The sequence below is a fragment of the Apium graveolens genome, chromosome 1 (genome assembly GCF_009905375.1).
Source record: "Apium graveolens cultivar Ventura chromosome 1, ASM990537v1, whole genome shotgun sequence".
In the NCBI taxonomy this organism is placed as follows: Eukaryota; Viridiplantae; Streptophyta; class Magnoliopsida; order Apiales; family Apiaceae; genus Apium; species Apium graveolens.
Window position 1 is genome coordinate 201,722,516 of NC_133647.1, and position 13,380 is coordinate 201,735,895.

The 13,380-nt window shown below is 33.8% G+C and overlaps 1 protein-coding gene across 1 annotated transcript; it reads right to left on the reverse strand.

Moving 5' to 3' along the window:
• Window positions 1-10,253: 10,253 nt before the first annotated feature.
• On the reverse strand, window positions 10,254-12,955 carry LOC141678759 (mitochondrial intermembrane space import and assembly protein 40 homolog). The gene is made up of 4 exons (XM_074485141.1): window positions 12,590-12,955; window positions 11,307-11,341; window positions 11,082-11,207; window positions 10,254-10,535 (listed from the first exon to the last, which is right to left on the reverse strand). The coding sequence occupies exons 1-4, from the start codon at window positions 12,696-12,698 to the stop codon at window positions 10,350-10,352; spliced, it is 456 nt and encodes a 151-aa protein (XP_074341242.1). The 5' UTR covers window positions 12,699-12,955; the 3' UTR covers window positions 10,254-10,349.
• Between the last annotated feature and the right edge of the window lie 425 nt (window positions 12,956-13,380).

A 13,380-nucleotide genomic window follows, 5' to 3' on the forward strand; every position in this document is an offset into this window, starting at 1 on the left:
CTCCCGGATACGCCACAGGCACAATTGCCAATACCACTGCCACGATGACTAGCAATATGGCAGTGAGGTCTGTCGCCTAAAGGAACAAAATAAAAATAAACAATACACAGTTAGTTTTGGAAAACTGAAATCATAAAAGATTGGGAACATAAAGAGGATCAATTTAGAAAACCAAACAGGGAACTGAAGGTGTAATATAACATGGACAGTGGAAATGAAAAGAAGGCCTCAAGTCATATGAATTTTCCCTGATGACCAACAGTAAAGGGCTATCATAAAAACCTTCTATGCTAAAAGAATTGGGAACATCGAGATTTAGAAATGTGATCTGTTTCTAGTATGCTTCTGTTTTTGATCTTTTATGATTTAGGGGGAGAGATAGATCCTGCGTGGGTGAATACCTCTGGAATTGCAGCTAAAAGAAGAGCTCTAACTTTCAGAAGAAAAATGTTTGCACCTTGAATAAAAGCTTTAAGTGCATGCAGTCACTACTTCACTCTGCATCCGGCCATCCACATTGCTTATACATGCATATTGTATACAATGTACATTAAAATGAACACTAAACCATATTTTAAATTAATAAGTTTGGATTCTTTTACCAATAATATAATAAACAATGGAATGAGATTTATTTTAAAATTACCCAAGTATCTCTTTCAAAAAAAATAAAAAATTACCCAAGTATGACAAAGGTGACCAACACCGGAAATACTGTTGATTAGGAAGGTTCTTCCCAGGAAGCAATCAAGGAATTGAAGAATTTTAAATGATCCAATGACTGGAAAAAGCAGCTCCTGTACAAAATTAGATGACGTATTATTACTGAGAACAATGTCACTGGGAATTTTCTTCAACTGATTTTGTACAACATTAAAGCACAATTCATCAATTACGACTAAATATTTTGAACAAGGCAAACTCTCAAAAGCTACAGAAAGAAACTCTAGCAAGTGTCTATCAATCTGCATCTTTTAATCATATATTACAAGCGATAGCAGCCCTGTGTCACCAGCATGGCTGCACATGATTAAAAAGAAAGAAAGAAACCAATGAGAAGACATAAATAGGACAACCACTATATCAGATTATCAGGGGTTTGTTTACAGTAATTTTTGTCATGTGTTTAGCTGTAGCAGTGTGGAAACTCGAAAGCCATGAGTGTTTAGCCGTAGCAGTGTGGAAACTGGAAAGCCTCTTTCTTGAGTTAAGAGATGGAGATACACTTCAACATATCACATTGCTTCACTACTCACATATTAAACTACATCACAAACTGACTATAAACGTTGTCTAACAAGGAAAGAGGAACACAAGTACTTGGACTAGTCACCCAACATATGTTGATTGGAGGGGATATTAACAAAATTAAACACGACATTTTTTAATGAAATGTTTACCTGCACGATTGCAATATTTGTACCAATCCCTTCCACTTTCACTTGGTTGACAGTTGCTCGTGCAGCTTCAGCCTTTCCTATGTCCACTTTCGATTGCTTCACTGCCATTTCTAAAGGATTTATCTCGCCAACGCAAACATCACCAGCTTGCTGCATTTCTTCTTTATCCATGCTAACATCATTTTGTGAAACAATTTCATGTCTGCAAAGTGTCAAATGGAAAATCGGGCGTCTCAGTTGCCAATTAGTACGTAGGGAGGAACGGTCATTTAACAATGACAAACGACTTGAAATAGTTTCCAATATTGTGTATCCTCCTGGAAGACTTTCAGCCAGGTTAAAACAGAGTAAGGTCTTGTAGTCGGATGGGAAGTTCTGAAAAGCTTCTTTCACTGCACGATACCGAAGAATGCCTAGTCCTGCTCTTGCAAGTGTTTCCGACTGCTGAATCCTTTTAAGATTATACATCCTGATGAACTTATGAGCATTCAGGATCTCTAGAATAATATCCAACCAATAGTCCCACCGTGAACTGCCTTTGAATTCAGAAAATTCAAAAAAAAACAGGCTCTGTACTGTAAAAGATTGAATAACGTAGACATAAGGATGTTTACACAACTTCTTTTTATTACAAACTTAAAATTAAGACAGAAAAACGTACGTTGATGTAGACTTGTACATCACAGCCCTATCATACAGACGAGCACCCATTGGTCCTGTTAGATCAGGCTTTATAACCTGCTTCATGTCCGCAGCTAATTCAAATATCACAGACTTAAAGTACATAGCATTACTCGTCAATGTCAAACGACCTGCCAAAGAGAAGCAAAATAGTAAAAGAGGTAGTATCCAGGTATATATCGAAGAAACTAGCAACCAGATTCAGATAATGAGAAATCAGCAAGCAGATGTATCAAATTTAAGTACGTTAGATTTAATGGAAGAAAGTGCCAACCAGGCCAAGCAGAGGTTCCAATATGCTCAAAAATTGGTTGAGTGGGAACGTTGCCATCTATTTCTAATATGATCTCGCCCTCAGTAAGCTGAAGGTTGGGAGATCTATTAGTAAACTATGGTTTGAAAATGGGGGTGTAATCGAGCTGAGGCGAGCCAAATATCGTGCTCGATTAGAAAAGTGGCTCGAACTTTTAATTTCAAACTCGAACCGTTGCTCGTAAAAAGTTTGATAGCTTGAGTTTGGCTCAAAAATTCAAATCAGTTTTACCAAATAGTGGCGGTTCGTGTAGTTCACGACCAGTTTAACTCATTTAAACTACGAATTGAAAATATTATTTCGAGAATGTTCCACTAAGCAGTGCATAATTTTAATTTGTAATAAAATAATTTATTAAAAGAATTTTTAAGTCACATGTCAGTACAAGCATTGGCACATAATCCATTGCTAATTTTGTTCATCTTCCTCACGTTAAGTTCGAAGTTTTAGTGTAAAGGGTCTTCCTATTTTTCGGAGTAGTGATATGTTATGTATACATTTTACGCTTTATAAACATTATTTCAAACGGAATATGCTTGGATAGCTCAAGTGATTAGAGTTTATCCTCTGTCCCTTCAATCCTCGCTCAACTCAAGATTTCTGAGAACAAATACTCATTTATAACTTTAATTTGATTTACCGTTTTTTGCAAAGTGCATACTGCAATTTGTAAGCTAAAAGTGCTTACTATAAGTACCAAAGTCTTTTTTCTGACAAAAAGTACCTAAGTTTGGTAGAAATGTATTGTAAACCAAACGAAACGGAAAGAGTACTCACATTTCACTAATGAGACTTGTTATGATTCTACACTTATTGTGGTGGATATTAAAATTTTTTCTTTGAATTTGATGCTTGCATTTTTTTCCCTAATAGTAATATTTTTTTGTGCCAATAAATCTATATATTTTATTAATAAGTATAATTTGGTGCTAAAAGTATTTAAGTAACAAATTTTGGTACTTACCTGGCAACTTCTATTCTCTATAAAATTTGTTTTTTAACACAAATGGACTTCTATACTTTGTAAATTTTATTTTCTTTTTAGTTAGTGTTCATCCAATCGTCTATTTACTTCATTTAGTTAGTGTTTTTTTTATTTTAAATTAAGTAAAATAACTTATATTTATTTTTAATTTTAGAAAAACTACAAACTACAAGGTAAACTACTAACACGAATTGACTTATATTCTCTGTAAATTTTATTTATTTATAAATTATATTAAAAATTTATTAATTTACGTTAAATTAAGTAAAATAACATATATATACTTTAATTTTGAAAAACTACTAACTACAAAGTAAACTATTAACACAAGTTGACTTCTATTCTCTGTAAACTTTATTTTCTATAACATTATTTTAAAAATAATTAAGTAATAACAAATGACTTTAGTAACATTTATTAACTTTTAAACTGAAAATTATTGATTTAACGATCGTATTTGTTACTGTCCATCACAGCGTTTATTTACTTTAAATTAAAAAATATATTTTAACAGTAACAGATTTATGGGCTGTATTTAGATTATATTAAGTAATATTAAATTAAGTTTAATAACATCTATTTACTTTTAATTTGTAAATTAATTTTTATCGATAATTAAGTAATATTAAATAAACTATATTGAAAAGACTTATTATAAGATAATTATCAAATTATATTAATTAATATTAAATTATCTAAAGAACAGATATTTGGTTCATAAGAAAGAGATATAATTCATTTCACAAAAATAAAACTAATATGTTAGATTTCTATATCAAGTAAAACAATGCAAAACTATAATTATAGTGAAAAATTTCATAACTGATTCGATTCTTTTTAACCACATAACTATTTTTTACAAGTAAAAATTCAATATTGGATATTAATATATTAATTTTAATTCGTGTTTCGCACGGATTATGAATAATTCTCTACAAATATTAATTCGATATTTTTAGTCTCGGACCCGTATTTCGCACAAGTTATCAACTATCTATACTAATAAGTGTCCCAAATCTTGGCACTCACTAGAAAATTATACAACTATTTTTATAATTTTATGTAATAAAATCTCAACTGACAAAAATTAACTTCTTACTCTCTGTAAATTATATTTTTCTTCAATTTTTATTTGTTACTGAACATTTAAGCGTCAATTTACTTTAAAATAATCGTATTAGTAAGTTAACATGTCATATTTATATAAGTAATTAGGTGCATGCATAACTAGAACTACAAGGTGAAATTTTAGAGTTACAATTAACATCGATTTTTTACCTACATATTTTAACAACATGTTATATATTATATTTAGATTTGTATTTTACACGGATTATGAGTTTTAGTTTTATGCAAATAATAATGTGATATTATTCTATACTATATTATACTAACCTGAATGAGGTATAAATATTTTAAATATTTTGGGAAGCACATGTTTACAAGTAAAAATGAGCCCGGATTTCTTTTGGTTACAACTTACAAGCCCAAGTCCTATCTAATTCCATGCCATTCAATGTGTTTTCAATTCAATTTGTTTTAGTATTTTTGGGCCTAGCCCAAACTTTACTTTTTCTTGTATTGCTTTGTATTTGGGCTTGCATGGGTTGAATTGGTTGAATTTCTCGGTTTCAAACACTGAAATGTGAATGCTTATAATGAAATTTTTTAATCAAATGGAAAAAGAATTAAAATAAAGTGTCAACAAAAGCACGCAGTACTATTTAAATATATTTTGTCAATTTCAATTTAATCATAAATGATACCAAGGATAACAACTAACAAACAATCACAAGATGGAGATTGTTAACATGGTAAATAAAGTATTTAGTTCATTTTGATAATTATTGGTTTATTTGTATCAATTAACAAAATGTGAAATTTATTTCTTAAACTAAGAACCAAATGCGTTTTAAAGAGTATAGATATAATTAAAATTTACATCCCTGATTAACATATGCAGTCAGTTAGAAATTCAAAATTAAAAAAAAACCTCCAAAAAAGAACAAAAAAATACTCTCACATATTACAGGTTTTAGTTTTGATGTTTCAAATTCCTCTCCTCTGTTAAACAAAGTTACAAACACACCCCATGACAAAAAAATAAATTTTATTATTGCCACTGTGGACCCCAGAGGGCCCCATTTGATCTGTACTCCATGACCACCTCGCTCATATACACCCACATTAAATTCGTACCCCAAGAAATATATAAAATAATTGTATTATATTCTTTTAATAATTACAAACTGGCTGTTACAACTTACAAGTGACTGTAAAATTTGGAGTTATTTGTGTAGATAGATATCTGTAAGGCAGACAGGTAGTAAGCAAAAGCAAGAAAAAATGGAGGGTGTAAATGTGTAACATCCGAAACTGACTAAATACTAAAGAGAAAAAAGACAAGACAAAAACCTAAGCTGGAACTCTAAGTGTCACTCTCCTCGTGATCTGTGCCAGTGCCCCCAGCCTCCAACTATTTATACTGTCCTTTACCTTAACAATATTTTATGTAGTACACATTTATAATAAATTTATATTCTGTGTTTGTACAACTTTCTTGAACAAGCAAAGGGTTCGGAATGTTGGGGTTCACTTCAGTTCTTTTTCAGGATGGTGGCACTGGGTCCCACACTGCTTTTCTTGCCAACATGGTCGCTGTTGCTGCCCCTTTATGGTAAAAATCTTGATTCTTCTAAGGTTGATTTGTATGCCTTGTTTTGTTTAGTGATGGGTTTTTTTTATTGTTTTGGTTGGATTTTTTTTTTTATATAATATAAATCATGTTAATATGTATGGTTTGATTGATGAGTGTTTAATGTAAAACATTGTTGCATGTTTGTGTAATTGTATATCAGTGTGTAAAATGATTTTTGTGTGTGTGTGTTTTTGTTGATATAATGCTGGTTTCAGATTGTGGCAAACCATTTGGGAAGATGGATTTAAGATCTTAATTTTAATGACTTTGATTGGATTATATTTAGATGACTAATGAGGCTATTGAAGAATTTATGACAATGTGAATTTGATGGATGTAAAGGTCACTGAATTGTTACAATTACATACAAGTAATGTTTTGGATTGTAAACTTGTTTCAGAAGTTTGAGGTGGTCTCTTCTGGACTAGTGATTAAGCGTTAATCATGTGTCTTTGTTGTCGATATTTTTTAGGGGGCGGGATTAAAAGGCTAGTACAACTCAAATATGTAGTAAACAGTCTCTACCTTATTAATTGTCATAAAAATAAAACTTGCTGCGAGGATCTCCAGGGAGGTTTAATCAGGCTAGGTCTGGCATAAGTGAATATAAGGTTTTCAGTGGAAATTGTCACGGAAGAGTTAAAAGAAAAGTTGAACAAAGTGTCTGAAAATACATCCTGAGATAGGAGCTTGTTTAAGCACACTTACTTGCAGGAAATGGCCGTTAGCATGTTGTCTTTCTGGAGACGTGTAGTTGAAGTATAGTTTTAGGGTTGGCGAATAAATTGAAGGAAATCATATGGAAAGAAAATAATGCTGGAATCTCCTGATTCCCGCTACTAATCTGACATTTATCGCTAGGGATAGGGGTCCACACATTCGGTATTGGCCAATTTTTTACAAAATTTATGATCAAAACCGAAACAAACACGTGTAAGCTTATAAAAGGGGCTAACTGAAGGCAACTGATTCACGCAGCTCTCAGAAGATTTGATTTTGTCGGTTCCTGGTTTTAGTAAACTAGTACACAAATCGACAACAAATGTGACACTGTAATAATTGGCTAAAAATCACCGAAGCTAACGTTATGACTTGTGTAATACACTAACACCCAGGGGTGGAGGGATTTTGTTTGTGTACGGCACATTTGAGATGTATAAACGATAAGTTAAAGATAAAAACCATAAAACTGTCGGCATCTGTATATAGAATGTAAGATTTTCTAATAGTATGTAATTATGTATTAGCCGATTTCTTATTAGTAGATTGAAGCAGACATCGTATTTTATTTCTTATTTTCCACTTTAGCTGGTTTGTTTGGCCCCGTCTAATTTCTTAGTTCATCCCGTTTTTAGCAACCATTGCTTGGGCTGCTTCTGTAGAATGGTTAATAGATTTTTGTTCTGACCATCCATACTTAGTTAATTAGGTCCTTCTGGAAATGGCAGCTTAAATCCACACTCTCAATGCTAGTTCCAAATTAAATATTGATCTTATGAAATCAGATGAAAGTCTTTGAGGGCGGACTTCAAGCTTGATGGTTCCTTCAATAATTAGACAATATTGTTGATCTGTGAATTGCTTTGTCTATCAACTTTTATGTCTCAGAAAGATCAGGCTTCCTCTTTAAAGCATATTAATGGACAGTGCAGCTAGTGCAGTAAAACTATATGCAATTAAGGAAGCTTAAAGTATATGAGGGTTTCTTTTATTTGCTTGAAACATTATCAAGAAACCAAGTTACGTTTTAATTGTTGTTAGAGTGTTACTGAAATAGTCTGAAGCAACATTTCTTCTTCCATAATTTCACCTGACTCTTTCTCTCTTCTGAATTTCCAGGTTCAGTAGCCATGCTGATGTTGGGATTTGCGCCTGCTTGAAGCTTGCGACGTACAACTAGTCAATTTCTGTCTGCTGCAGTTCTGCTGAAACATGTAAAACTGCTAGACAACAAGGGAATGAAGCTATCGGTCCGGAGAATTTCTGTGTTTTGTTATTTTAATTAGCATATCGAAATAATTTTCATATTTGTACTTCAAACTTATTGTGTCGTGGGTATAGCTCGGTGGTTATGATAATAAAATTGTCGTTTGTTCTTTCTTTATATGCTAGTCCTCTTCTGGTATTTTAATTTTCATACTTATCTTGACCTGCCAAAGTACCAAAAATTTTAAGTTTATTTGTTTCTGGAATACAGGACAAGTGCTGTTTTAATTACCCTTGCTCTAACATCTGTTGTATTTTCCTCTACCCAAAATGCAAATCTAATTATATATTTTGCGACAATTGTTGTAATGCCATATGCTAGATGTGATGTTAGTAGCGGTTTCTTAGAAATTTAATGTAGATGCTGAAAAGCTTGAAATTTCAGTATTTGGGATTAAATCTTTTTCGTCATTGCAAATTGAAGGCCATCTGATTGAATCCTTATTTTTGAGGAGTCAGGCCTGCCAACTATATCAGCTAGATTGCTCTTTTAAAATTGTCACTTGACGCGGTAAGTGAGTAGAATTCATAGCCTCCGCTTGCTTAGCTAGACGCTTCAAGGTTGCTGCTTCTGACCTATATAGTCTTCTCAGTTGCTTCTGCACAAGTTTATTTGTCGAAATCCAACAAAAGTTCCATTTATTTGAATCAGTTGCAGAGGAATGTACACGAGTGACAACGCGATTCAGTTGTAAATCTCTCTTCATCGTAGTTACCTCGCATGTATAAAATTCCGTTCACTCCCAATATAAGAGATCTGATTGTTAGATAATGAGCATCATAAGTACTTCTGTTTGGAGATTGAAAGCAAATATTTACACATTTTTTTCTCTCCCAGATTCTTTGATGATTCCACATTATTGCGGTCATTTTCCACCCCCACTACTTACTGCTTTACTCAGCAATTCAGCACCTTGTCTGATTTTTTTCAATGGCACTTTTCGAAAGGTATAATCAACTACTAATGATTATTGTGAGCTGCTAAATTAACCGCTTTCATTGAGTTGTTGTAGAGCGTAGCTTTCATGTGGCTGAGGATACGTGGTTTCTGCTGATGACTGTTAAAGAGTATAAGATCCTGTTCGGACCTTCCTCTACCAGCTTAAGGTTTTAGTGTGACTAGTTACTTAACAATGACTTGTCTTAATGGCCGAGAGGCAGATGGCTCTCACGAACCATTAGGTTACCTCAATTTTGCATCATTTAGCTGCATCAGCCTGTAGACTGGTTGTTGCTGCCTGCTGGGAGCCTTTCTTGCTTTAAAATTACTTAATGGCTTGGCGTTGTTAATCAGAAGCTCGCGATCTTATTTTCTCTTCTTTGAAAATTGGAGTAATTAATATGTTTTTTTGCTGCCTGGACTAGAGCTAATAATTGCCATCCTGGGATTGTGATTCTGCTCGCCGGGGCTTCAGCTTGCTGCTTGCCTGGGCTTGAGCTTGAAGCTGACCTGGGCTCAAGGTTTAACTTCTCCCTCTAGCGATTGTTTTTTCGTTCATTGTATGTTTAGCAGGCTTACAAACATATAAAATTATCTCTGATTTTTCTTACCCCCGGCACTTCATTTACATATGTAGATTCAACTTTGGCAAGGGTGTTATTTAACCAAGCTTCTCCACACTACTGATGTAGTTTAGTTCGTTCTGCACAGTAATTTTTCTCCTTCTTGAGCAGATATCTTGTGTGGTACATTTGATCGGGTATAGGAGCATCTTTATTGCAATCCCGATTCTTGCCATTCCTCTGCCTCTCTCTAGTTCAGGTTCCGTCATTGTTGATGAAATCAATGGCCATCAATCCACAAATCTCATGTATCTGGTCGTAGATTGTTATAATACATAGTGCAAACTTGAGTGTTGAACGCGAATGTTGATCTGGATTTCATTTATTATTATGGGACCTCCAGTCACAGCTTGTCGAAACCCTTTCACTTTTGAATTCCATGTGCAATTTCGGCGTCTAGAAGGGGGTTCGGGAGAAGTGGTCATGTGAGTAAAGAGAAGTGAGTGTAAGGTGGAGCTTGGTGTATGAGAATGACATGAAGACTTTCGAGGATTTTTGTATAATGATAGTGCCAACAATGAAACAAAGGGAAAATATACCAGAAAAAAAAAACTAGATGTAATTTTCCAGAAAAACAAGCATAGCCTTGTTTATTAAATTGAAATTTGCGCTGTCATGGACTTAAACTGAAACTTTTGCAAGGGCTTCCACAGGTAATGGCTAGATTAAATAATAAAATGTATACAGTGAGTTTGCCTAACATCACGATAAATTTAAAATTTCTTAAAGCTTAGGAATGGGTTTCTGTTTCTTCTCAACTGACCAAACCGGAGGTATTACTTTGTATTGTTGAGGTGGCTTTTCATCTTTCGCTACTTCTTCATCCTCTAAAATGTCCTTTGAAAATGCACCAGGGTTAGCTTTAATACAATTCTGCAACGCCACAAATGGATGCACACAGTCCGAACCCTGCAAAACCAGACACCCCATATCCATGTCTTACTATTTCTAAAATTTAATATCATAACCTAAAACAACGAATTACTCTATGCGATATAAACTTAAAGATTCAAGTCTCTGAATGTAATTACAACTTTAATAGTCATCTGATTCTGACCAACATCACCATAATTTATTGTAGTGAAGATAAACTACAGATGATAAGCAGATTTATTTCCTAATGTAAGAAGGTATGAGATTCATAAGGTCTAATAATTGACAAATATTGTTGTTTTTTGCCAAAGTTACTAGTGCGTAAAATAGAAAAAGCTTGCAACTTTAAAGTAATGGAAATTCTTTGAATACATAACTAGTCAGCAACAATTAGAGTAATCTTTTATGATGCAAAAATGATACAAATTTTACCTATCTTGACACACAATATACTTTAAAGACATCCCTAAAAAAATCAGAGGTTTAAATGCAAGAAAAAATATAATTGCGCTGTTCAATTCATGTGAACATTTTTCTGCATGTCTTGCTTCTAAAGATAATAATCATTAGCATTATATTTACCTTTTCTTCAGCCGTACTTTTGAGGAAACACAGGAAAGCTCCTGAAAACTGGCTACCACAAGGTCCCTTCCGCAAGTCATCTAAACAAGGGCACTCCAATGCTTTTTGGGCCTTTGCATCAAGAGACTAAAATGCAGATGGTCAATTTATTAGTAGATCAGATTAGGAAACATTAAAATTTTACTATATAAAATACTAGCAAGTAAGGATTTTATAAGGGCAAACCGCGTTCTCATCTTCATTGCCGAATGCTGCCGCTTCTGCAAATGCAAAAGGTGTCTACATTTATCAAATAGGTAAACCTTTCGAAGATAGTGGCAGCAGCTGACTCCAAAATTTACATTAAAAGACCATGAAGGGGGATTCAGGTGTTCACTTATAAGTCGTTTTCCTTGAGGATGCTACCAAGTCTCATATTTCATTTAATGGGGAAACTATCTATTGACATGTCAAAATACAAAAACTGACAAGGAAACAAAGTGGTGTCTACTTGAAGCATGATACATATATAGAGATTTTAAGCCAGATGTCGGGAAGAAACACTAATGGTATTCAGTAAAGTTAGATGGACAAATTTGGACATTAGTGCTGCGACCGCCATAACTGGACGTCATTACTTATAACCCTAAACTAAGATTGCAACAAAAGAAGCTAACAACAATTTTAAAAACTCTTGTTCCAAAACATCAAGTTTTCTTTTAAAAACTCTTGGCTGAACCAAGCCTGGTGAGATGGTCACATTTTGTAATGAAAAATATATCAAAAGTCGAGCTTGATAGCCTAGTGGTGAGGGCTTATCTCTTGTCGTCTGGTTCGATTCTCACTCAATCCGAGATTTATAAAAGAATGGATACTGGTTATTAGCTTTTAAGCTTATATTTTTTTTTAAAAATAAATAAATAAAGTCGAACAAGTGTGGAGCAGGAATATGCTCATTTTTACCACGTAAAAACTACAGTGAGTTATTTAAATATTCCTATCACTTTCACCAAAAAATTATGAAATAACAGTCAAATCCTTCGGCCACTACGCACTACACTAGACCATCGTGATGCACAACAGCCCGCACATTGTGCAACTATTTTCCGAATTCTGCCCATAAGCATTTCCAAATTGCGAGTCTCGTGGGTAATAAGGACTAATGTTTCCAAAGTTAATTTTGGACAAACTTCCCAGGTATGTCGTAAAAACTAAAAAAGGCCTTCACCCCGGAAATTCACAAGTGAAACTACCCCCAAATTTTATAAAAATTAAAAAAATCTTGATTATATAGACCATTCAAGACTGTAATAACTGCATTAATTTAACAAGAAAAAGTAAAGGGGTTACTTGTTTATCTCTATTATTATTAGAAACGCCTAGGGTTTTAAAAGGGTTTATGATTATACACTATATGACTCAAATTTAACATTTTTACTGTTATCCAAGATTAAAGAAACAAGTTTCCAAATAAATTTAAGAAATGAATAAAATTAAATAAAAAGAAATAAGTATTTGTGTAAATATACCAGCCATTAGTGATTCCATGGAAGGAGGTGAAGAGGATTCCTGGGTGGGTTTAGCTGCTGATGCTTCCTCCATACTTCTTTCACTACCCTGACTCTGTACTTGTCCCATTTGAGAGGGAGGGAGAGAGAGGGAGAGATAGAGAGAGAGAAAGGAGGGAGAGAGGAAGAGAGAGAGAGAGAGAGAGAGAGAGAGAAAGAGGTGGGCAGGGGAAGACAGAGGGAGAGAGAGGGAGTGTGAACAGAGAGAGAGAGGGGGTAGGGGAAGACAGAGGGACAGAGGGAGAGAGAGGTAGTGTGAACAGAGAGAGAGAGGGGTAGGGGTGTGGAAGTAGAAGACTGTATAATTTGGCTCCAATTTTAGGTTAAAACGGGTCGGGTTATAGGTCAATTAATGACCCAATTATCCGTACCAGGTACCAACATGATAACATTATGGATATGGAAAGTGATTAAGAGTTTATTCCCTGTCCTCCCAGGTCCTTTGGTCGATTCTCGCTCATCCCGATAATTTATTAGAACAAACTCATTTGTAAGGTTATAAGCCATATTTTTCAAAAATAAAAACTAGATTATAGACAGACCTTGAAGAACCGTTTAATGATGCGTCTCTCTTTTCAAAGATGGGAGTTTTTATGTCTTGTTAAGTGACAAGTTTTAAACAGATTTTCTAGTTTTATATTTGTGAAATGGATCAAAATATCATTATTTCAGTAAAAAAATGTCCAGAATATTACTTCTGAAAATTATGGCTCAAAATATCATTTCAAAACGGGCTATCGTATACAGTTTAG

Bases quoted from the DNA above. Each gene is read 5' to 3' on its own strand.
- LOC141678759 (XM_074485141.1), bottom strand. From the start codon at position 12,698: ATGGGACAAGTACAGAGTCAGGGTAGTGAAAGAAGTATGGAGGAAGCA. The intron at 11,208-11,306 runs GTTTGCCCTTAT...TCTGCATTTTAG, and splicing joins GCAATGAAGATGAGAACGCG to TCTCTTGATGCAAAGGCCCA. The intron at 10,536-11,081 runs GTAAATATAATG...CTGGTTTTGCAG, and splicing joins AAAGTACGGCTGAAGAAAAG to GGTTCGGACTGTGTGCATCC.